At 34.4% G+C, this 26040-nt stretch overlaps 1 protein-coding gene across 10 annotated transcripts in view; it reads left to right on the top strand.

Moving 5' to 3' along the window:
• MEF2A (myocyte enhancer factor 2A) overlaps positions 1–26040 on the top strand; it is a 236637-nt gene that overhangs the window by 114962 nt on the left and 95635 nt on the right. For all 10 annotated transcript variants that reach the window (XM_027852028.1, XM_027852027.1, XM_027852032.1 and 7 more), the window contains one exon: positions 19658–19861. In XM_027852028.1, coding sequence (XP_027707829.1) covers positions 19658–19861 — 204 coding nt within the window. The remainder of the gene's footprint in view (positions 1–19657; positions 19862–26040) is intronic.

Here is a 26040-nt window from a genome sequence, read left to right on the forward strand (position 1 = left end):
ATCTTTCTTTGTATTCTAAGTGCTTAACACAGTGCCTAGCATAGTAGATACTTAATAAAAACTTGTGGATGGATTGAGGAAAATAACTCTAGGATCTGGACTTTAATACAGGTAAGATAACTTTTGTTGCTAACAGATTTTAGTATGTTATCTTTACCTTTTAGGCTTCATCAGTAGTTCCTTCAACAAGCATTAACTATTGTATACCAAGCTCTCTACTCACACTAAGGATACAAAGATAATAAAATAGCTCTTGACCTCAAGGAAATTTACCTGTTTTTCAGTGGAAACAACATAAACAGAACAATCAAGCACTCACTATGTACTTTTTTGTTCTTGTCATTGTTCTAAAAGCTGGGTATATTAGACAAAAATAAAGAGTCATTGCCCTCAATGTATCAATCACATTTTGATATTGGAGACAACGTATATATTTCTGTATGTATATGGAAAGAAGATGTGGGGCAGCTAGGTGGTGCAGTGGATAGAGTACCGGCCCTAGAGTCAGGAGGACCTGAGTTCAAATTTGGCCTCAAACACTTTACACTTATTGACTGTGTGACCCCTGGGAAAGTCACTTAACCCTTTTGCCTAGCCCCTCCCCCAAAAGGAAGAAGATAAAGATGTAAGATAACCTTGGAGCTAGGGAAAGCACTAATAGATATAGGAATTATGAAAGGCCTCATAGAGAAAGTGGCTCTTGAACTGAGTCTTGAAGGAAATCAAAGATTTCCAAGAAGTGGAAATGAGAAGGAAGAGCTTTCCATCTTGGGGGATAGTTAGTGGAAAGGTATGTAAACAGAAATTGGAATGTTGAGTGTGAAGAACAGCAAGAAGGCCATTTTAGATAGACATTAGAGTACATGAAGGAAAGTAATATGTAAGGTGCCAAATGACTGGAAATGTGGGCTGTTATTAGATTATCTAAATACCAAATAGAGAAATTTATTATTGTTCCTAAATGTAGGAAAGAGCCAGTGGAGTTTCTGTAGCAGTGTGACATGGTCAGAACTGTTGTTTAGGACAATTCCTTTGCAGAATGGCAAGACTTGAAGTAGGAATTGGAAGCTATTGCAATAGCCCAGGTTAGTACAGATGATATTCTGAGTTAGACTAGTGGTATATAAGAAGCAGTAAAAGTCCATATAAAAAAGATGTTATTACACAGATAAATACACATGTATACATGTGCACACACATATGTGTGTATATATGTGTATGTGTGTGTAGTTATACACACATATGCAACACACAAAGTAATTTGAGAGAGAACACTAGCAACTGTGGGGAACAGGGTTGCTTCAGGGGAGATGGCTTTCTTCCCCACAACTCAGATGAACCATTGATTTTTAACCTTCCAAACCTGGTATTCTGAGAATTCTCATCCATTAGTCTCTATTCATGAATTAGGACCACTTATGCAGCATTTTGGAAGTTATGCACCAATGATAAGGCAACTTGAGTTGTCTGTATAGTCTAGGACACTCAGAATCTAAAAGAAGATAACTGAGACTGGAAGGAAACCAGGGAAGCCAGGAGGCATAAGTAAGGAGGGAAAAGAGAGAAGTTCTAGAAAGACAGGAGATGCAGTGTCATATTCAAGGAAGAGCAAGGACAGGATTGCTAGATCTTAGAGTACATGAATGGGAATAAGGTGCAAGAAGGCTGGAAAGGTAGGAGAGGTTTAGATTATAAAGTCAAGAGAAGATTTTATATTTGATCCTACACTTAATAAGAAGGATCATTTTGATAGCTGAATGGAATGTAGATTGGAGTGAAAAAGACATTAGACTGGGAGACCAATCAGCAGGTTATTAGTATAGTCCAAGTGTGAGTTGATTATGACCTGCACCATAATTTCCAAAATATATCTTGGCTAGTAATTGGATTTTATATTTCATTATGCTAAGTACTTCTAATTACTCAACATGAGTGCTATATACCTCCTTCATCTTGAAATGAAGAAACATCTTGAGATTCCCACCAATTACTTTAAACAAACAAGTCAAGTAATTGGTGGGAATCTCAAGATGTTTTTAAACCTAATAATAGGAGACAAACAATTCTGATGTTTTGCCTATATATTATTTTAAATGTGATAAAGTGTATAGAATCTTAATTTGGAAGTGACAGTCTTTATCTGTAACATGAATAGAAAAACTGAAATTTTTTCCCCAAAATTTTATCTAAGTGGAAGGAATTGCTCAGTATATAATTGTAGGTTTTAAATGGTGCATAATCCATAGGGTCTGACAATTTTCAAAATAAGATTGATTTCAAAATGAACATGAAACTGATACTTAAGTGATCTAATTCATGTAGCAACTCCCTCATTGGCACCAATCACAGTGCATCTACCCATTCTTCTGTGTAAAAACTTGTCTATGCTCTTGAATAAATTTCTTTTCAGGGAAGAGGTTCACCTAACATGCTGGGGGCCTTTAAAGTGTCTTAACATGACATGGTCTTGAATGGCACATATGGGTTGTTCTTCTGTTATCCATGATTTCACAATTTTATTTTGAAATGAAAATAAGACTGATACTTATTTTAAAATATATTAGACAGCTATTGAATATGTTGCAACATGCCTGGTATAAATTTAGAGAATATTGGTTTTCTCAGATCTGTAGTATGAGTAAAACTGAAAACTCAACCTAAATATAGGACTAACCTTTGCAATAATGTTTTTGGCCTTTTATTTAAAAAAAGGTATTAATGGTCCCAAAGTTATTATTTTCTGGGTTAAGTAACATTCAAGAGCCAGGAGTCTATTATTGTATTGTTTCTCTTTCAACAGAAATGTTAAATTCCATTGTTGGCAAAGGAACAGCAAAGTTAAATTGCTGACACACATTTTATTTCAGAAAATTGTTTGGCTGAAATGAGTGTTGATGGATTGAATCTAATGCCTGCTATTTCTTTATTTGTATTTTACTAGAAAATATTAAAATGTGATTATGTACAAAGTGTAAATAATGAGACTGGTTTCTACCACTGTAGAAAAAAAAGTCTTATTACTTTAGAATTGAATCTTGAATTTTTAAGAATGTAACTGTCAACCAGAGGGCTCAAGATTGTAAATAGTTGTGCTTAAACTAATATTAAGACCTTCTTAGGAAAACTATAGGTTGAATCAGATATATTACCTAATTTAAGTTCAGTTCAACAAACATTAAGCGTTTGCTTTGTACAGGTTACCAAGTTGGGCCTTAGGTATTCTCTCATTCTTTATTTTTAAAAAATAATTCGAGTCGAATAAAATCAGTCTTACTAGTCAGCTAATATGTCAAAGTTCATATTAAATACATTTTTTGCAGAAAACATTCCTTTTTATTCAGGCATGAAAATTTAGTAAAATAAGTTTCTGCCCCATCTTTGATTAATCCTTATTTGGGGGTGGTGAGGATAGGTGGGAGAGATGGGGAAGAGGTGTCAAGTGTGATTCTTTTTGTCATTTCCTTAAAAGTATAACAAATATAATGATGTTTCCTCCTTCCTCCAGCAATATAGACTTGAATTTGTCCTTTTTTTGTCTCATCCTGTCTGAACATCCTGTCTGTGTCCTACTAGAAAATCTCTGTAAAGTATGTACCCATCATTCTAAAGGACTTCTTTTAGGTATTTTGACATTCCATGAGTACAAAACTTGAGCTGTCCATTTGTTATCCTTTACGCTAACTATGTGACCCGCCCACTTCTTTTTCTAATTATACATTTCCTGAATGATTTCATTTTTTGCATGCAAGTCATTGTTGATGATGCATAGTAACCTACTTAGACCTATCCTGAATCTCTTCATTGCCATTTGGTTACCTGCAGTTTTGATTAATTGGTGATTATATACCATGATTTGAAGACACAACAACACAGAAAGAATATCAGTGTTAAAAATATTTTTATCAGGGAGCTGTCAAAGTTATTAAAAGCACAATAGTTTATAAAATGCAACCTAATCCTCTACAACCCCCTCTATTCTGGACTTAGCTGTCCATTCACTGGCATGTTGTGGTTTGTACAAAAGACATTCTTCCTCCATTTGTTTTTTCATGTGTTGGTTGTTAAGCTTATCTCTTTTGAATGTTTGTATAGTTTAATTGAAGAAATCCTCTCATATCCTGACACTTGATGGAATTAACAGGATCCCATTGTGAAATAGGAGTATATGGAGGATCTCATGGTTACTATATATAATACAAAAGTGCTTATTATTAATGTATAATAGTATTGTCATTATAATGAACAATAATAATTAAGGGTAATTTTTTTATTCACACCTGAATATTTTGTTTAGCCCTTATTTCATAATTACTTTTGTATGTAATCATTACCCACATTACCTGCAAATTCCTATTCTTTTGAAGCATTTTCTTTCCCTCTGAATTCTCATTGATTCTGAAATACATTTTAATAAACACTAAGCTAAAATATGTGCATTAACTAGTATACAGTTCCTGGTTTTGAAAAATCTATATATGGCAACATGACATGAAAATGACTGGAGAGCAGCACTGGATCAGATTGGATGTGTGACAAGCCAGCTTGATGGTGAATTCAGAAGACCTGAATTTAAATCTCATATCTGACACTACATGTGTGACCTTGGGCAAGTCAGTTAAACTTTTCATACCCTCATTAATTTCATTTATAAAATGAGAGGGTTGGACTAGATGGCTTCTGAGATCTATGGACCTGTGACCTTCCACTTCCATACCTGTATCTCCTGTGCTTTCCATACATGAAAATACCTTTTCTAAGTACAACAAATCCCTCTTGTTTCTGTAACACAGATTCTTAATAAAAATCCTGATCTCTAGCACCTTTCTCTTAATTTTGGCTTTTGTACTCTGTGATTTACAGTCAAGCAGCCAAATATTTATTGAGTATCTATGATATATAAAACACTGTAATATATTAGTCTGATTGAAGAGTCAATATGTATGTGAAAATTTAACAACAAAAGGCAATATGTTATGAATGCCACATAAATGTTTGGCCTTTAAAATAGAAAACTCTTTATTATTAACGAATTCCCCTCTATTCTAGATATTTTCACTTGACAACTCTTTCCACCATTTTCAGTAATGGAAACCTGGCCATCTCTAGAAGACATGACATCCCAGAGTGCCCTCTTTAGTGATTTTTATTCCTTATATATCATTCTTCACAATTGTTTTTCCAGAACTTTTTTTTGCTCCTTTTAAAGAATGGTGTGGAGTGGTGGATAGCAAGTTAAACTTGGGGTCAGAAAGACCTGGGTTCAAATCCCATCTCAGACACTTATTATATATGTGACTGTGGGCAAATTACTTTAACTTCTCAGTGGTTTAGCGCCCTCATTTGTAAAATGAGAAGTTTAGATTCAGTGGCCTCTAGAGTCCTTTCCAGCTTTAAAACTATGATCCTAAGAATTACTGCTGCCTTCATTCAAAGCAGTTGACTTTAATTCTTGCTTTACTGAGAATGTTAAGGGTATCAGACATGAGTTTCATCAACTTCCTTCCACTTTTTACAAAATTACTTTATTTTTCCTTTAAAAAACTTTTTTCAGTCAACAAAGATCCTTCTTCCTCCTCCTCCCCTGCCTTGCTTCAATTGAAAAAGAAAAAGAAAACCCTTATTAGAAACAACATATACTCAAGCAAAACAAATTTCTGCATTTGTCATTCCTCCCCTCCTCAAGTGTCTCATTATACACTCATGAATCCATCACCTCTCTATCAGGTGGCAAATACATTCCCTCATTAACTCCCTGGAATTATGGTTGGTCATTATGCTGATCACAGTTCCTAAGTCTTTTGAAAGTTGTTTGTCTTTGCAATAATGTTGTCATTGTATAAATTGTTTTCTTGATTGTACTCATTTCACTTTGCATCAGTTCATATAAGTCTTCCCAGGTTTTTCTGAAATCATCCTCTTCTACATTTCTCACAACATAAAAGTATTCCATTAATTTATATACTATACTTTGTTTAGTCATACCCCAATTGATGGGCACTTCTTCAGTTTCCCATTCTTGGCCACTGCAAAATAGAGCTACAAATATTTTTGTATGTCCTTCTTTAGAGTTCATTTTACTTATAATTAATCCCCCCCTTTAATCTTTCCTTTCTCTAATTCACCCTTTTCTTTCCCTTCTGCTTGCTTAATTGTGTGTGTGTGTATATATGTATATATATACACACATACACATACATACATGCATACATACATGCACATATATGTATATATATATATTCTTCCCTCTTTTGACCATTTCAGAAGAGAGTTAAGTTCAGATGTTAGTTATTGTTGTCACTCCTTCCTCCTTTCTGATATGAACTTTTACTTGTGTACTCTAGTTGTGTGACATAGTTTTCCTTAAACTTCCTCATGGTAATTCATGAGGTCATCAAGAGGATATTAAGAGAAAAAGAAGAGGGTCTTTGACAGTGGCTTGGAGCACATTCATGGTTAGGCATTGGACATAGATGATAGTCTTGCAGAAGAGACTGAAAAAGGGTGGTCAAGTCAGATAGGAGACAGAGCAGAGTTTAGAAAATCCAGAGAGAAGTGCCAGGAAGAGAGAACTGGTCAGCAGTGTCAGGTGTGGCTGAGAAGTCAAGGATGATTATTGAGAAGTGACTTCCAGATATAGTAGTTAAAGCAAATCATTGGTAACCTTTCAGTGAATGGTTTAAATTGAGTAGAGATAGACACCAAGAAGCTAAATTACAAGGTTTTGACAAATGAAAGAAATGGATATGGAAGCCATGAAAATTGGTAACTTTTTCTAAGAGTTTGGCTACAAAAGAAAGAAAGATGAAAGCTTAAGAGGCTGGCAGAGTCAAGTGAGGTTTTTTGTCCTTTTTTTTTTAAGGATGGTGGCGGGGGTCCTGGCCATGTGTATAAACAGCAGCAGGAACCAGTAGCTAAGGAGAAATTCTAGATGAGAAAGATGACTACCAGAAAAGCTTGGAGAGGATTGGATTAAGGGCACAAATAGAGGAATGAGACTTGGTGAGGAGAAAGGCCACCTTTTTGTCATAGACTAGAGCAGTGAAGGGCGATTAACTTTTGAGATATAGAATGTGGAAGGATTTCAGGAGACATGGCTTCTGTTTTTTCAGAGATGTAGAAAATAAGACTTTTTTTTTTTCTTGAGAGGGAATGGAGGCTTGAGGAAAGAAGGAAATATTTAGAACAAATGCTGTGACAGATCAGTTATGGAAATATATGTGTAGTAGTGAGGGCCCAATTGAGATAAGATAACCCAAACTTGGGAAGTATTGCCAGTCTGTACAGTTGTGCTATTTACTCTAGCACCATTCAGCATTTTAATGGGAGTGGTGGTGGATGTGAGATGGGCACATGGTTGAAATTTGGCAACAGATGGGTGGGGAAGGGGGAAGGTTGGGAGACAAGAAATTTGAGAGTTAATTTGGTGGGTAGTTGAACTGTTTAACTAAAGGTTCAAGATTGAGAAGGATGTAAAGTGAGGTTAGAATAGGAAGGGACCGAATGATGGGTGGAGAAGAGGAATAGTACAGGAAACACTGAAAGAGGTGGAAGGAAGAATAATTCCAAAGTTCTGAATGATGGAGGTGGAACATTTCTGGATGATGATAACTTTAACACTGTGTGTGGCTAAGGTTGAGTTAAGGTACATGTCATATTAGTGGAGAACATAGATGAACTGGAAAGCCAAGGTGTTCGAGGGGACTTCAGTATGTGTATGAATTGTCCAAGAAAGGGGTAGGGATTGGGGAGGTGAGAGGAAATTGTGACCTTTATTTTTAACTTTTCATTTTAACTTGTTTTATAGTTATTTATGTGTAGCTTACATTCTCTATGAGACTGTCACTTTCTTGCAGATTGGAAAGACCTATATCATGTTTTTGTTTTCAACACAATGCCTTGTCACATGAGTGGTGCTTAATAAAATGTTTATTGAACTGAATTACAGAATTGAGCTATACTATAGGAAACTACCTTTAAAACTTTAAATAATATTATTTTTAGAAATCAGTTAGAAACAAAATATAGCAGGACTGCAACTAGGGAAAGAAATCTTACTCTCTTCCCTACTACCTGCTATTGGGGTATTTTCTTTTCTTTTTACATATATATACACACACATGATTTTCCCCCAAATTGCATGTTAAAACAGTTTTTTAACCTTTTTTTTTAAGTTTTGGATGCTAAATTCTATCCCTTCTTCTCTCCCTCGTCTCCCTGCTCCCTGAGATGGTAAAGCAATTGGATATAAGTTGTACATGTGCAGTCATATAAAACATTTCTATATTAGTCTTTTGTACAAGAAGACTTGAATGAAAAAAAAGAATGAAAGAAGGAAAGTGAAAAATAACATGCTTCAATCTGTATTCAAACAGTATCACTTCTTTCTCTGGAGGCAGATAGTATGCTTCATCATTAGTCCCTTGGGGATTGTCTTAGGTCGTTATATTATTGAGAACAGTTAAGTCATTTATAATTCTTCATCGTTTTTTTTTTAAACAAATGCATATATTTTTGATTCCAGAAAATTTCTGATCTCTATCAGATTATTTATTTTGAGATAAAATTTTATAGGGAAGACTCAAAGCTTTTATTGAATATTCACACCAAGGTGGGATACACTTGGTTATAAAACCCTGCGTAAGTTACACAAATTCCTTGAAATGCTTCTGCTGAGTATGTATTGATTTTTCTAAGCATCACATAATCCATCAGTGAAACTATTATATGAAGTATAAGTTTTGTTGTTTTATTATCTGTTCTAGGGTAAAATTTTGATCACTTAGATAAATCATTAAGTCTTTAGGGAACTATATCTATTGCTAAGTGAATTAAAATTAATCTATCACTGAAACCCTCGGTTTGTATTTCCTTCCTGGTCTTAAATACTACTTCTTCCTGCTAGCCTAAGGATGAGTTAGTACACTGATCCATTCCTCCTAATGAAATATTCCCCTTCCTTGGTCTCTTTTTTTTCCCCTCCCCAAATTCCTCCTCTTTTGGATGGTTTGGTTTTAGCTAGAGCTACTGCTGCTGTTGCTCTGTTTACATCCCTTCCTCCTCCCTGTCTCCCAACCAGATTTTATTTGTTTTACTCTAACAGGGACTATGAATAGCTAGGTAGAGGCAGAAAGGGATGTTAAGCTTTGGAGCTAGTGCCTGTTTTGATGATTTGATGTTATATTCCTTAGAAAACCACTGTGGAAGACAAATTGCCTTAATTTAAATTTAAGACTAGTTTCTGGGGATTAGGGGTGGGGTGTAGAAGAAACCATCAATGCCTGAGTTGATTCACCTAAAGTAAACTTTTAAGTGATAACAAACTACAGGCACAGTGCCATGCTGTCCTTTGAGCTGTAATAATGAAGTCTTTTTGGTAACAGTAACAAAATTCTGCGTAGAGGTTGAAGTGAGTGATTCCTTACCTTAACTCCATCCCAAATAGTATTATTTCAGAATTACAGGATCTTATTATTTGACTAAGATTTGTAGCAAAGTAACAGGATCATTTTGCTTTAAAACTTGATATGTTTTATACTCAAGCTGCTATTTTTAAAAATTAAAATATTCTTCCTTGTTTCAAAAGCTTAAATATTATATACTAGGTGAAACTTCATATAAAAGCAAGAAACCTGTTCTTGTTAATAGGATAATAAATAAACAATTAACAAGAGACCAACTCTCCACAGAATAGTTTTACGTGACATTCTTCTTCACAGCTTTTACATTTTGATTAAAATAAGCCAACTTGTTAATTATATCACATTCCATCTCCTGTTTCTGTGCCTTTGCATGGACTGTCCTTCATGCCTGGAATGTATATACATGTAACTCCACCTCATAGTTTCCTTTAGAGATCAGTTCAAATGCTATTATTACAGTAAGCTTATTTTGATCCTCCTACCCCAACCAGCCCCTATCAAATGTTCATGCATTTATCATGGAAATTACTTCATATATATTTTATATTTAAATTTCTGTTGTGCCTGTATAATGTCCCCTATATATAACAAGAGCAGAGGCTATTTCATTTTTGTGTTTTCACCTCTCTGCCAACCCCCTCCCTCCAATTCCGCACCCTAGATCCTCTAGTTTCCAGCACAGTGAAAGCCACATAATGAATGCTACCTAAATACTTGCTGTATTGAATTGAATTCTGTTACTGACCACTCAGGTGACCTTGGGCAGATGATAGCCTCAATTTCCTGAGTTGTAATTAGATGAATTCCAAGGTCCTTTCTAGCTTATAATTCTGTGATTGTATTTTTCATATAACAATGTGTACTTTTCCGTGTTTAATGCAAAATCTAGAAGAATTTGATCCTGGCATCTCATTTTACAACTTAGAGTTTTTGTGTTGTATTTCAAGGAAAAGGGTGATTAAAAGGGTTTAAGACCTTTAAGGAAAAATTGAAGGTACTAAGTTTTTCTGTAATGTAGTTGTTAGTTTGGTCTCCCTTCTGTACTTCATAGGCCTTATGCTCTTCTGGAGAAAAAGAACATAGTATTATCAAATGAAGCCACAGTCAAATCCCATCTAACATTAGGTGAGAGCTTAGACAGTCCTTTCCAATGTGAAGATTTTGTGATAATTTCATGAAGAAGCTTTCCTTGATTAGTTCATCAGATACTGAGTTCTTTTTTTTTCTGGACTCTTTTTGTGTGTTTTGCCTTTACTATATATCTTATTTATGAATTATTTCACATAACAACTTTTTGTCTCACTGTGATGATGAATGGCAGCATAGTTTAGTGGACAGATAGCTGTCTTAGGAGCCAGAAAAACCTGTTATCGGGTTCTGCCTCTGACGTATGTTAACTGCTTGATCCTGGGCAAATCAGTTAACCTTTCAGTGCTCTAGAGCCTAGACTCTAGTAAACTGCAAAGTTGGTGTGCTCACTGATATTGGAAAGGGAGGGGAGTTCCCTGTATCAGTAAAATCACAGCTCTAGGCCTTATCCCAATTCAGTAAGATCAAATGATCCTTAAGAAGAGAGTATTATTTCCTCTAGTATCTAGCACATTTAAAGAAATAAATCTGCATTGCTTTAAAAAATTGAATAATTGGAAAACAATATCAAATCATAGATTTAAAGCTAGAAGGAACTTTAAAGATCATATTATCCAACCACCTTTTTTTTTTTTTTTACAGATGAGGAGACTGAAGAAGTTAAATGACTTATGTAATGTCACATAGGTAGTGATTGGCAGATCCTTTGACCAGAAATTTAGCATCTTTCTATTGTAATCGCACTACCTTCCTTGGAATTAAACAATAGCAGCTACAAAACTGTTCATACCCTTGGACCCAATAATGCTACTACTAGAAATATTACATAAGGATATTTATTGATACTGGGAAAATACCTAACTACACAAAATTATTTATAGTAGCATTTTTCATAATAGCAAAATTTTGGAAACAACCTACATATCAGATGGTTGGGAATGATTGAAGACATATGTGTATGAATATAATGTCTCAACAAAATACACACACACACACACACACACACACAAAGATAAAAGTTCAGTAGGAAATCTAGGAAAAACTAGCATGATTTTCTTCCTACTACATTAAAATTAATATAGCCATTAAAAACAAGGAAAAAAACCCCTAAATAGGGGCAGCTAAGTGGCGCAGTGGATAGAGCACAGGCCCTGAAGTCAGGAGGACCTGAGTTCAAATCTGGCCTCAGACACATAATACTCACTAGCAGTGTGACTCTGAGCAAGTCACTTAACCTCACCAACCAAAACAAAACAAAAAAACCAAAAAACCCTAAATAATGAAGTCTAAGTTTTTTGATACAGTCTTGGAGAGATTCTTGTTGATTTTTATTACATTTCCAATTAAAAAAAACTTATTTAGTAGACCACAAGACCATAAAAAGCAACTTTATCCTATTTTTGCTCCAGACAGAATATTAAAAAAATAAGTTTAAATTACAGTGTAAAGGAATTTGTTGGACATAGAGAAAAAATTCCTGAAAGCAAGAACTGTTAGACATTAGAATGGGTTACAACATGTGGTTATCTTTTTCCAAATGCCTTTAAAATCAAAATATATCAATTGATATACTTTAAGTGTGTTATCATTATATATAGGTAGGAGAATAGGCAAGTAAACCTCTGGAGTTATTTCCCTACCCTTTTGATGTTATGATTTGGAAAGATTTTTTAGGCTTTGCCTCCTACTTTTATTTCAATAAAAAAAATCAAAACAGTTTTCCTATTACTTATTTCAGCATGCAGAGCATAAATATGTTGAACTCTGAAGTGTTATCCATTCATTAAAACTGATTCCTTTAATGAGATACTAAAATATCACACAGTTACTTCAGTCATGGAAAGGGTTGAGAATTTGGTTTTGGTAAACTGTATGGTTGATCTGCATCTTCATTATTTATCAACTAGGCTTATTTTCTGTTTTGGAATCTTATAAGTGTCTACAGCTTGTAAGTGTCTAGTCCTTGTAAGTGTCTCAACCATGTAAGTGCTAGTCCTTATAAGTGTCTCGACCAAGTATTTATATCCTTTAAAACAGTTTTACTGTTTTAAGTCAAAGAAGTATTGGAAAAACAAAGGTAGATGTGATGGATTGACAGTAAAGCATATCCAGTTAAGACCTTTATCATGTGAGTCAAGACAAATGTAGTCATATATGACCTATGAACAGCTTAGGAAAGCAGCAGGGTACTTGGGGCTGCTTCAGTATCTCGTAATGTAATGCATTCCTTATTCCTGGAGGTCTTTGAGCAGAATCTAGATTAGCAGTTTATCTGTTATCATAGAAACTTAGAATGAGGTGTTCTATAGCAGGAGTAGAGCTTCTACAGACCCCCTCTGAACAGTTCTTAGAAAAGCAGTCTTCCAAGGAACCATGTTGCACTGAGAGGTCTGTCTTGAAGGGGAGCTAAGAGAGGAGAGGAGTGATGTGTTTGCCAAGGGAAAATGCAGAGAACAAAGGTCAGGAATCAATTCCAGTGAGATTTGGGAATGGAGAAGGCAATTAGTGTAAAACAAAGAGCTAAATCAAAAGATCACACAAAAAAGAAACACTTAAAAATAGCATCTGGACACAGTGTCTGGTGTTGCCTGGGATGGCCAATTTATGTGCTAGTGTCTTGTTGGCTTTGAACTGTTCTTACACACAAAATCAGCTAGTAGTGGGGCCCAGACCTAAGGAACTTCTAAGTTCTTTTAGTCCAAGCCCTACTAAAATGGTAAGTCCTGTTTACACTGAGTAAACAGTATCAATGAGAAACAGTTATTCAGCATATAATCAAATTCATTAAGAAAAGAATTCAATACTGTGGCAGTTTTTTACATTCTTGGACAGTTCTAATTTTTATACTGAGGCATAATCTGCCTACCTATAATTTCTATCCATTATTTTCATCTCTTTTATTTCCTGAATTTTGTCAGTTCTAACTGCATGTCTGTTGAGTCCACCCCCTTCTCTCCACCTGTCTTTTCTACACTATTGTCTTCTTAAAAAGATTTTTTAGAAGCGTTTTTACATCATAGTCTTTGCCAGATACAGTGCCATACATCTCTCCCATATAACAAAGAAAAATATTTTAAGCACAAATAACAAATAGAGCGTTTGAGTCTGACAGTAGATACAATAGTCTGCCCCTGTAGTCCTCAACATCAGCTGTTGGGCAGTGGATGAAGCACATGACTTGAAAACTGGAGCCCTAAGTTCAGTTCCTGCCTCAAACATTAACTTGTGTGACCCTGGATGAGTCATTTAATCTCATTTTGGCCCAGTTTCCTCATCTATAAAAGGAGGGTAAAATGCGATCATATTTATAAAGCATTTTGCAAACCAAAGCTCTGTATAAATTCTGGCTATTATTATTATTATTATTATTATTATTATTATTATTATTATCATCATCATTGTTATCATTATTCTTCCTGCTGAGAAGAGGTGGAGGTATGATTCATTGTCCGTTTCACGGGATTAAGATTAGTCATTAAGGGTTTCTTTTAGTGTTATTTTCATTTTCTTTGTTGTAGCCCTGTATATTCTTTTGGTTCTACTCATTTTATTCAGCATCAATTCATATAAATCATCCCGTGTTTGTCTGAGTTCTTCACATTAATCAGTTCTTACTATACAATAATATTCTATTACATTCATGTATTGAAATCTGTTTAGCCAGTTTCCAATTGGTGGACACCCCTTTTTGTTTCCAGTTCTCTGCTACTATAGAAAATGCTGCTTTCAAAAATAATTGCTACTGTTCTCATAGGTGTTGTTATTATTTTTACAAAGCATTTTACAAGTATTATTTCATTTGATACCTGAGAGGTAGGTGCTGTTATTAGCCCTGTTTTACAGATGAGGAAACTAAGACGAGATTAAGTAACCTGCTCAGGGTCACATAGATTTGTGAGGCCAGATTTGAACTCAGGTCTTCCTAACTTCAGGTACTTTTTTCTACCTTTGTCTTTCTGGGTTTAGCAGTAGGCTGTCCATTATTCTCTTTGCTTCCAGCCTTTCTTCTCTCCAATCCATTGTCCATAGAACTACTAAATTAATCCTCCTAAAACACAAGTCTGACCATGACTAAGACTGACCCTTACTCAAAAATCTGCAATGATGTGTCATTGTTTGTAGGATAAAATAAAAACTCAGTCTGCTCTCTAAAGTCCTCAGCAATCTGGTTTCAGCCTACCTTTCCATAGTTATTTCCTATTGCTCTCTTTTAAGCACTCAGTGTTCTAGCCAAACCAGCCTACTGCTTGTTTGCCAAATTTGGTATTATATCTTCCATCTTCATACATTGGCACAAGATCTCTTCCATCTCAGAACTGAAGTACTTTCTCACCTCTACCTCTTAGAATTCCTAGCTTCTCTAATGGGAAAACTCCGCTGGTTTTCACTAATAACACCTCATTATCTCTCCTCAAACTATCTTATATTTACTTATCCGTATACAGAGTGTTTCATTTTTGTCATTGCATCCTCAATACCAAGCACAGTCATAGTTGGTGCTTAATAAATGCCATTTAGGTTGTTAGTAGTTCTGCCTTCAGTGACATCTGGGAGATTGTTAGTGTACTTTCATGGGTTCCTTGTCTTCCCTGGGAAGGTTGTAGGTAGTTGGTGCTACTAACTCGAAGATAAGCTTAAGCATGGATTACTTGCAGACTATCTGCGCTTATGTCTCTGGAAGGAAACTCATTGTGTTGTAGTACACTCATGCTCCAAGCAGACCACACTGAAAGAGTTGCATATGATTGAGATTGGCACTATACTAGAACTGGTCCAGGTTCACAGCTTCCTTATTTTCTTCATTAGTACTCTCAAATACCAGCTGCCCTTTGCTTTGAAGGAGCTGAATGTAATGCTTGTGGATAAGCTGGCTGAGGCTTTACTACTGCTACTAAAAAAAAAAAAATAGCCAACCTTGCAGCAATAGCAAACAACTTTATCCTGAAGCTATACATTTTTAGTCCTGTAGGCTGGGTTTTCTCTCCCTGTTTCTCTTTTCCTTCTGACTCTCTCCTCTGCAATTTATCTATGTCTCAGGGACTGGGAAGAGATGAGCTATTCATTATCTCTTAGAAGTATAGGGATTTACCCAGCTTTTTGCCTCATGACTGAAAAAGAACACATTTCATTTTTTTTTTTCCAATCTTTGCATAGTCTTTTCTTTGGCGTCGTTGAAATGCAGCAGCCTGGGTTGGCACTCTTTCAAGTTTGTGAGAATGTGGAAAATGGAAGGTCGCAGTGAGGAGGAGTGCCTATCCCGAGTTTTAAGTGACCATTTTATCAGTAGGAACTTCTCTGGCTTTTAGCTCCCTTGGTCAAGTTTATAACGTTGATTTTTCTATCCCTGAATCTTTCAGTTAAGAGGAGAGTTTCCACTTTGATTCAGACCCCAGATCTAAGGGGCTTGTAGTTAATAAGGTTTGTTAGCACTTAAAGATACTCTTGGTTACATTGACATATCACTGCTTGTTCTATTCCCTTGTCCACAGTGAGAGAAGGAATCAAGATTTTAGTGGGGTGTGGCTAGAATTTTTTTGAGTTATTGCTCCTTTTTTTCCCCTTAATTGTTGGGTTTTATATTCATGAAAAAATGTGAATTCGATTTTAGAGTGACTTTTACCTTCTCACCTGTTTTGAAAGAACCTAGGTAATTTGCCCTTACTGGAGTTGAAGGGAGTGAGATGGAGGTTGGGAAGTTGCTCTTTTCATTTAAAAAAAAAAAAGCTAGTAGGATGAAAAATGGCTAGGGCTTAGATGTGTGTGAACCTTTAGGTCATTGAACAGAAAAGAAAAAAAAACAAAGGGAAAAAAGAAATCTTACTATCGCCTGACTTAATCTTGGGTTTTAATTTCCGTTTAAAGATTTTTGTTCTATCTTTTGCCAAGAAAGATAATCAGCAAACAGTTATTAAGTGTTTACTGTGTACCAAGCACTATGCTGAACCCTGGGGATACAAAGGCAAAACAATCTGCCCCCAACAAGCTTATATATTAACACATATAAGGAGATATAACATATATAGGTACATACAAGACATACATAGCAGACGCAAGGCAACTTTAGTGGGACAGTATTAACATCTGGGGTGGAGGGTGGGCAGTGGGAAGGGGAGGAGGGAGAAAGGAAATGCCTTCTGTGTAGGATATCACTTAGCTAAGTCTTTTTATTTGTTTTGTTTTTTGCTAAGCAGTGGGATTAAGTGACTTGCCCAGGGTCATACAGCTAATAAGTAAGTGAGCCAGATTTGAACTCAGGTCCTTCTGACTTCAGGGCTGGTGCTCTATCCACTGTGACACCTAGCTGTCGTCCCCCCCCCCCAGCCCCATACCACACACACTTAGCTAAGTTTTAAAGGAAACCAAGGATTGATTCTGAGAATTCCAGGTAGACTAGTACTGTAAAGTACCTGATGGGGCATAATGTGTAAGAAGACTGGAATGACAGGAAGGGATCATGTTGTGAAACCAATCTCTTTAATTATTTCTCTGTAGCACAGTAGTATTCAATTACATTTATATACCATAATATATTTAGCTAGTCCCAATTGATGAGTACCCCTTTGGTTTCCAATTCTTTACCACAACAAAAATAATTGCTATACATTTTTTTTGTACATATGGGTCCTTTTCTTCTTTCATTCTCATCCATTACTTTCCACCATGTCTCTCCCCTTCAAGTTTGTGAGTTTTCATAGATGAATGTTTTCTAGATGTAAAATGCTGCCCTGACTTCCATTCTACCCTAAGCTTTTCCTTTTTGAGCAAAGAGTAGTTTACTGCTGGACCTTGCTGGGAGGTGGAAAGAACACTTCACTCAGCTCCCTTTTTTAAGGTCTTGGTTTTTCTTATTTGTAAAATAAAAGAATCATACTAAATTATCTCTAAATTTCATCAAAATTTTTATGATCTCAGAGTCTGTGGATGAAGAGAGTTGTCTGATGGCTGGTAACTGACCATCTTTAATATGGAAGCTAGATGCTTATTAGTATTATGTAGTATAATGTATTTCATTTTTAGTTTTGTTTTTGGTAATCTTAGTCATGAGATCCATTTCACTGAATCTTTTTGGTGTGAGTCATGTTTACCTATGTTAAAATCTCTAGTTCACTTTAATTTTCACTTTTTGCATAACAACTCCATTGAATACATATATTATTATCCCACTTTTATAGAGGAGAAAACTAGTACTGAGAGTTTGTAACTTGCTCAAGATTCCTTTGACTAATAAATGGTGAAACCAAGACTTGAACCTAGGTTACTGACTTAGTAGGACCTCCACTGCTATTCTTCCTATGCCATGACTGTTATCCACTAGCATATCTGTTGTAGCAGCTGTATCTAAGATACTTATTTCCCTACTTCACTCCCCTCTCCTCCAGCCTTTCATTTCTCTGTCTTACATCATGCTACATAAAGTCAAATTGCAATTTTTGGTATCATATTTTAACCAGCTACTCCTAGTATCCTACTGTCTCTTCTAAAATCTATAGGTTTAATCAATAATAGGGATGAAAACACCATCTGTGCCTCTAAGTCCTTCAATTTCCTGCTCTGGACTTAATTAGTCTTTAGAGTTTTTAAAGGTTATTTCTGAGAGTATCATTTATTACCCACATGAGGCACTAGTATAGCAAACAGTCCTTAGGTTTTGACAAGTTTGTTGCATCTGGAAGGCTTTAGACAGGGTAAACTTCATGATGGTACTCAGTTTACATAAGTACCCTTACACATCTTTCAGCAACTCTGCCATTACAACACATCTCTTCTTCCTGGGGCCAGTAATAGATGCCCTCTTTCTTAGTGGCATTTGTGAATCCCTCTTACCATTCTGTGTAATAGAAGAAGCTATTTCTAGCTGAAAAGGTTCTGTCCATCCTCTGCAACAAGTACTGCTTATGGTTTACTTAGAAAAACATAGAACCATTCTTATTTCCTCACATTCTTCCACTTTTCAACTTCTTTATTCTCACCATCTTTATTCCTAGGTCTTTTTTTTCTTGCTACAAATGTGCCATCTTTTCCCATATGTATTAGAGAACAGAAAAGGGTTTCTCCAGCCATTTTGCTTTCTCCTCTAACAATGAGATTAATTTTCTTTCAGTGCATCAAACTTGTTTGCTGCCTGTGAGAAACATCAGATTTGACACAATCTATGTAGGTCTCAAGAACAATTCTCTTTCCCACCCTATCTGCTGAAATTATTTGTTATTTATAGTTCTCTCTCAATTACTTTCATTGTTAAATTCAGCAAACTTTTGGCCATACCTTATACCTGTTGCTGCAAGTTCTCTTATCTCAGGCTCCTTTGGGGTTTGTGATCCTGTGCTTTTATGGACATTTTGTTTGCGCAGACAGTCCTTGGTTGCGGAGTCACTTAGGTTCAAATTCTGGCTCTGATAGTTAACTGTGATTTTCTGCCTCATTTCACCTCTCTCACTAGATGTTAGCTAAGGGACTGTCCATCTCTCTTCTAGTTTCTTCTCCAAGGTAATTACCACATCCTTGCCAATGCTATAATTGCCTGAAGTATAAATAGTATCATTAAACAGAGGAAATCCTTGGGAAGCCTTGCCAGTCCAATTGTTCTTTCTCTCAGAATCATGGAATCTCTGTGTGTAATACTGTAAGACTGTGAGACTATGGAGTCCAACTTGTACTTGACTGAGAGTCCCCTCTACAGTGTCCCCAACAAGTGGCCATTTAAGTATCCATTAAAGATGACACATTTGTCTTTGTGTCCGAGGAAAGAGAAATATCACATCTCCTCTGAAAAACTGAGGTCTGAGTATCAACTACCCTTGCTTTCCTTACTTGTTTTTCTTTTAATTTCATAGACATTTGCAAAAATTATCCCTGCAGTGTGGAGTTGTTAAAAACTAACTTTGTATATAAACTATGAAAGCATTAGTGTTTATTGGTGAAAATTCTGATTGCTTTGGATTTTTATTTTAACAGTGTTGTAAAAGATAAAACTTGGATCACTTGGAGCTTTTGAATATTAGGGATTTGTGTTGTCATGATTCTAAAATGAGAGAACTAGAAATTCAATTAGTTATCTTAGACCAACCTGCATTTCTAAGGAAGACTTAATTAAAAGTTATACTTAGAGCTACTGAGAATTTTTAAAACAATTTTCTTTTCTTTTTCAGGTGACTTTTACAAAGAGAAAATTTGGTTTGATGAAGAAAGCCTATGAACTTAGTGTGCTTTGTGACTGTGAAATAGCACTCATCATTTTTAACAGCTCTAACAAACTATTTCAGTATGCCAGCACTGACATGGACAAAGTCCTCCTCAAGTACACAGAATATAATGAACCCCATGAGAGCAGAACCAATTCGGATATTGTTGAGGTAACACATATATCCAAAAATGACTAATTTACAAATAATTAATATTTTACATTTTCATTTTAATTTGAGTAACCAAATTAACCTTTGTCTATGCTTGAAATGTTAAAATGAAAAACTAAAAGTGAACACTTGTGTTCTGTTGCAAAATGATGTGAAATAGTTACAGATAGAATTTACTTTCTCTTCAAGTGTAATACCTACTTTCTAAAAATAATTTCTGAATGTTGTTGATTTAGTAATTTAAACATCATAAATCCCTTTAAGGAAACTTTGAAAGTATATTAATAATATACTAAGCTAATCTAACTGCTTATCTATAGCTTATCTTATAGTTGTTTATGTTAAAAAGTTAGAATTGTATCATAGTATACTGTTCAAGGATGTGATATAAAAGATATTAGCATATAGTTGTGCAATTTTAATTGTTTTATTTTCATTAATAAATACCTTCAACTTCAAAAATCTAATGACATGGAAAAAGATAGAAATGATCTTTTTATATTAACAGAGCTTAGTGTAGGAGGACTGGAGTAGCAGGGTATAGTCCCTCCTCCCTGATTGTTCTTCTTAACATTTCCTCACCCTCAGTAGACCTATTGTTTTATCAGAGGAAAAAAAAGGCAAAGTAGGTTTCCTACTCAAAAACAACGTTCTAAAATAAACCCTCCCACCAAAAGAAATAAAACCTAGTTTCCTTTCATCTTACCCTACCTCGGAACCACAATATGTACTTATTTTCCTGCAGTCTGCAGGAATTCTGAGTACCCTTTCAAAATAGTAGAGAGTTTTTTTCCCCCTTAAACATTTAAAATTATTCTTTCATTCAGGAAATTGGGCTTCTTCATTACTTGGGAAATAATAACATTTAGTAGACTTCTAGTATTTTTTAATATTACGTAACCATTCAGGTACATTAAAATTTCCCATTGCCAAAAATCTTGTAGAATGCTTAACAAAATTAATTTTACAAGAATTGAATGAAAACAAAATACAAATTTGTTTCCCTAAAAATTGATGCAAAGAGAGAATGTTTAACGATTTCGTTGCCTAGGGATTTTAATTTATTTGGCTTTGCGAGATCATTTGTATTACATTAGAGTTCTAATATAAATACATAATATATTTTAAATGTATTTTTATATTTATATAGCATTCTTTTGGCTTCATGATATATATTATATACACATATATACATATACATATGCTTTTATTTAAAAAAAATCACTAAACTGCTTGAATTTTTCTAATTTCTGCTAATTTTAAGGAACAGTTGAATTTTTAAATGAGAAGAGGTAGCAAAATATAGCATAATTAGTGGGAATCATTGTCTTGTTTAATTTTTTGGCCACGGTTTGTTGGATGCTGTCTGAGCTTCTCTGTTGGAATGCATGTCAGTTAATTATTTATTAGATAAAGATCATGTTAGTTGAACTAAATAACTATGACTTTCTTCCTCATGTTTAGCTTAAACCTTATTTTAAAATTATGTGTAAATTATGTTATCATTTAACACTTTTGAAGTAACACATGGAAAATATAGCCAACCTTGTTTGTTATATCCTGAAAACTCCTCCCCTCCCGCTGCACATGACATCACACACTTTACCTTCAGACTTTGTTTCTTAATATAAGTCCTATAATTTGCAGTTAACCAAGGTTTCAATTTAAGATTGATCCTTGTATTAAAAATACTAACACATCATTATTTATTTTACTTCCGATATTTCATTTTGCAGATGTTCTTATCTCCACCAGGAGGTTCTGAATACTTCTCAAATCTAAAAATCTACTTCCTTAAAAAGTATAAAGTATATATTCTGATTTTTACCCTGTAGCTTTTCTGTAACTAACTCTCCACTCCAGTTGTGGCAAACTGTCCAAATAAAAAGGGTATTTTTGTGCTCTTCTTAGACATTAGTCTGGTTTAGTTATTTGTAGATTGGAAACTAGAATTGTAAATTAATCAATGAGATTTTGACGTGTTCTTTTTTAAATTGCAAGTGTGTGAATGGAGTTAAAACTATTCATATCCTTTTTATGAAGCTCTGAGGAGCTAAATATAAAGAGGGACCATATTGGATTACTGACAGAGTAAAGAGTTAGTAAATGTGTTTTGGTATTAAGGACTGAAAAACTTAGTTTTCTTTTTTGAATATTAAATTTTTGCTTGACTAAACCATACTTTCTGTTAGAAGACAGTGTATGTCACACTTTGTAGCTATTAATGTCTGCTGTCTGTTTCCTATAACAATGACACTACTAGCCCAGCATTGGTGTACATACTTATTCTTTTAGTAATGGAAATGAATTGTACTGAGACAGCTATAAAGATAATTTATACATTTATTCATAAGTTCTTAAGAAATATATTTTATTACAAGCCAATAACATCTTATTCCTACTTTTCTACATAAACTCTGAACAGATTAAAGCCTCAGGCTTTTTTGTGGCATTCTGGTAATATTCATTTGACATTGCATTAGAGATAGTTTTATTTTCCAAAACTTTGCACACAGTCACTTTTAATACATATTGTCAGCTGTGGAAAAATGTTCTCCATAAATTTTAACCAGTTGGCAATGAATTTCTGCATTGACACTTTAGAATTTAAAATCAGCGCCTATAATTTGCCTAAGGACTGTGTTTGGGAAAGTAACTGTCTTTAAATTGAATGCAACAATTTAATTACAGCTACCCCCATCACAGTATTATCACCCTTCCTTAATAAAGTATTGTACTTATGAAAGAACTGTACAGTGTATACGGTACTGCTAATTAGTCTCATAGAGTAATTATAAAAATAAATCATACATTCTCTCACTTGGTTTTCTTCTGTGAATAGTAGTACATGTTTGCAAACTGTTTTTGTTTTGTTTTTTTTTATTAGTAGGATTTGGTTTTATTTTCCCTCACATGATGAGGAAAAATATTTATGCTAGGATTACTGTAAAAATAAAGATCCAAATAAGTACCAATATAATAGCCAATGAAAATATTTTACTAATACTATTACTATAAACAGTTAACTGTTAAGAACAATTTAAAAATTTTTGATAGAGATACTTTTAAGGCCAATGTTTTGGCTGTGTTCTGCAAATATGAACACTGCTACATAAAGATCCCCATGTTTCATCTATAGCACCAAATAAAATTTGCGTTTGGAGAATAGTATTCTAAGAACATCAACAAAGAAGTAGTGACACCTAAATGATGGGTCATTAGCAGTGAGATGTAATGCTCACATTTACTTATCTTTCAATATCCTTTTTTTTTTGGACACAGAAAATATAATGTTGCACTCTCTTTTTCTGTACCGTATAAATTACACACGATTGAGAAATATAATTCCTTAAAAATGCTCTTAACTTTACAGATTCTAACTATTTATTTAAGGAAGTTGCCATGGTTTTAAGTTATTTGTTTAAACCAGCAGTATTTTCTCACATTCAATTTCTACTTAAAAGCTTTAAAATATTTTAAATATAGAGCCAAAATCTGTTTGTGTAATATTAGTTGTACTCTTCGTTAAGCAAAATTTATGTTTGAAAATTAAAACTTTTAAAAGAGATAAATTGGAAAGATGGGAAAACTTCCATTATGAAAGTATTCACAAGACTGTTCATTTACATGGGGAGCACTGTTGCTTTATGTAAAAGGATTTAATTTATTTTAAAAGTTGATTTGCATATAATTTTTCAGGAATAAAGTTATTATATAGCATAAGATCATAAAGCTGAAAAGGACCTTAGAAATCATCTAGTACAATCCTCCCTGTTCCATATTATACCATTATTATTGTATCCTTTAAATACCAGAATTCATTTATGTTTTCTGATAACTGCAAAACTATTTTGAAGATTCATGTACTATATATTTTAATATTTCATACCTATGCTTTAATAGTCAAATTATAATTAAATTAAATTAAAAATAAGTGACAAAATCGTGTACTAGATTTCTAACCTTTTTTGAAGCCTGTACTAAAAAAGAGATTAAAACATAGGGAGATGTAGGAGTTAGTGTGAACTGAAAAAATTATTCTAAAGACCCACTAGATGAAGATTATTGTATGTACCGAGGAATGAAAACCTAGACCATAGATACTTCAGTGCCCACATTGCCTTCATTCCAATTTAACAGAAACAGTTGAAATAGTAAAATATACTGCTTTTTAAGAATTTCACATTGCAGTAGCACAGTTCATTCAGCTTATCTGATGTGTCCTTATAACCATTCAGCCACTGTAATCTCTCTTGTGACCAGGTCTCTACTTGAGGACTTTTCTTCACCTTCTGAAGGGAAACTGTAGTATTTGTGGATTTTGCTCTGCAGAGAAATCTATAAAATATATCCCTCTTCCCCCTTTAAAATGCAGAGGACTTCCTATATCAATTAATTTGTTTGCCGAAGTATCTCCTTCACCAAAAGAATGTAGATTGTAATCTTTAGTAAACTTTTTTTTAAGTTCCTGGTTCAAAAACACTAAATACTTGTTGGCCAACCTTTTGATAAAAAACTTTTTCAAACTTGACCTGGCTAAAGGGGAAAAAACTGTCCTGAGCTATGAACAGAAAAAAGAAAATGCAAAATTATAACATGCTCAACATGTTATAAAATGCATTATCTGGGAAATTTGCAGAAATTAGACTTTTAAAAGTTAATTGAAACAAGGATTTAGTGTTGTTTAGTATAAATTAGATTAGGAGAAAGAAAAATTGGCTTCTTGTTAGACTGTGATCTTCACTTTTGCCTTCATGTTAGAATAGGGCTTCCTAACCTGGGACCCAGAGACTTATGAAGAGTCTGTGGATAGATTTCAGGGGACTCATGAACTTGGATGGTAAAAAGTTACATATTTATTTTTATTGACTTCTAACTGAAATGAGCATTTCCTTCAATTATTTAGAAACATTATTCTAAGGAGGGATCCCTAGGCTTCACCATGTTGCCAAAAGGGGACCCTGGTACACAAAAAAAGGTTAAGAACCTCATATTCCGAAGATTAGTATTGACAGTGACCATCACAAGGAATTTGTATTTTCAAAAAAAGAAAACCCTGCTTAGTTAAAAAGTACATTGAGCTTTAGATAATAAAATGGCAAAATTGGAAATAAGAATGTGACTCAAAAATTTTTTTTCCATAGACATGAGAAAAATTGTTTTGTTGATGCATTTCTTGTTTGGTAGTTTTGTATTAATTTGTTGATTGTAATAAATATCGTAGACAAAATTGGAAATGAATACCTTTAATAAGGTAGTGGTGATCATCCAGGCTGTTGTCTATAAGAATGGTATTAGACATAACATAGGCAGTAAGCAAGTAAAAGATTTAATGAAAAAAAATTGAAAGTGCAGCTATTGATTGTAAGGCAATTCATAATGGTATGGCAGTTTGGGTTATACATAAATTGTAAAGCAGGGAATGAATTTCTAATACATTCTTACTTAATTTGCTTAACATAATTTTTGGTCCCTTGTAGACTCATGGTGGGGAAGGCGGTAATGGGGAGGGGAATTGTGTCTGTCACAGCCATGAGCCAGAAAGAAAACCAAACTGCTAGCCTTTCTCTTTTGAAGGTCTGATGCTGATTTGACCAAACTAGGGACATTGTTATGTTTAGGCTTACTTACAGTATTGTAATAACTTTTTTAAAAGGCTTTTCAGCCAATAAACATTTTTTTCCCCATTTTACAGATAAGGAATGGAACAGACAGGGAACGGTTAAGAGGCTTGCCTAATGTTTTACAGGGCTGCAATGGAGCGGCAGGGAAAGGGGAAAAAAAATATTGTGACACCTGGAGACAAGACAAAGCTTCCCTCCACCTCCAGCCCCCTGCCCTGCTCCTTTATTGATAACAGAGCCTGAAGCAGCAAGATGATGATTCGCAGGGTGAGGCATACAATCCTCATGGCCCTCCTTCTCCTTCCCACATTTTGCTGCACCACCACTTCACACGATGATCACCATAGTTTCTTGCAATTTCAGTTTTAGTATTTTTATTTTGCAATGTATTTTGAGTATTATTCATCATACAATTATCAATTTTCTTTTATGTGCTTTTTAAGAAAGTATGCTGCATCTCCAAGTGTGATTTTGATTATTTTCAGGCCGCAGTTTTTTTTTTTTAAAGGAATGTTATCTTTTATTTTTTTAAATGGGAATCAGTGGGAGAAAATA

This window comes from Vombatus ursinus, unplaced genomic scaffold (genome assembly GCF_900497805.2).
Source record: "Vombatus ursinus unplaced genomic scaffold, bare-nosed wombat genome assembly UNPS02009205.1, whole genome shotgun sequence".
In the NCBI taxonomy this organism is placed as follows: domain Eukaryota; kingdom Metazoa; phylum Chordata; class Mammalia; order Diprotodontia; family Vombatidae; genus Vombatus; species Vombatus ursinus.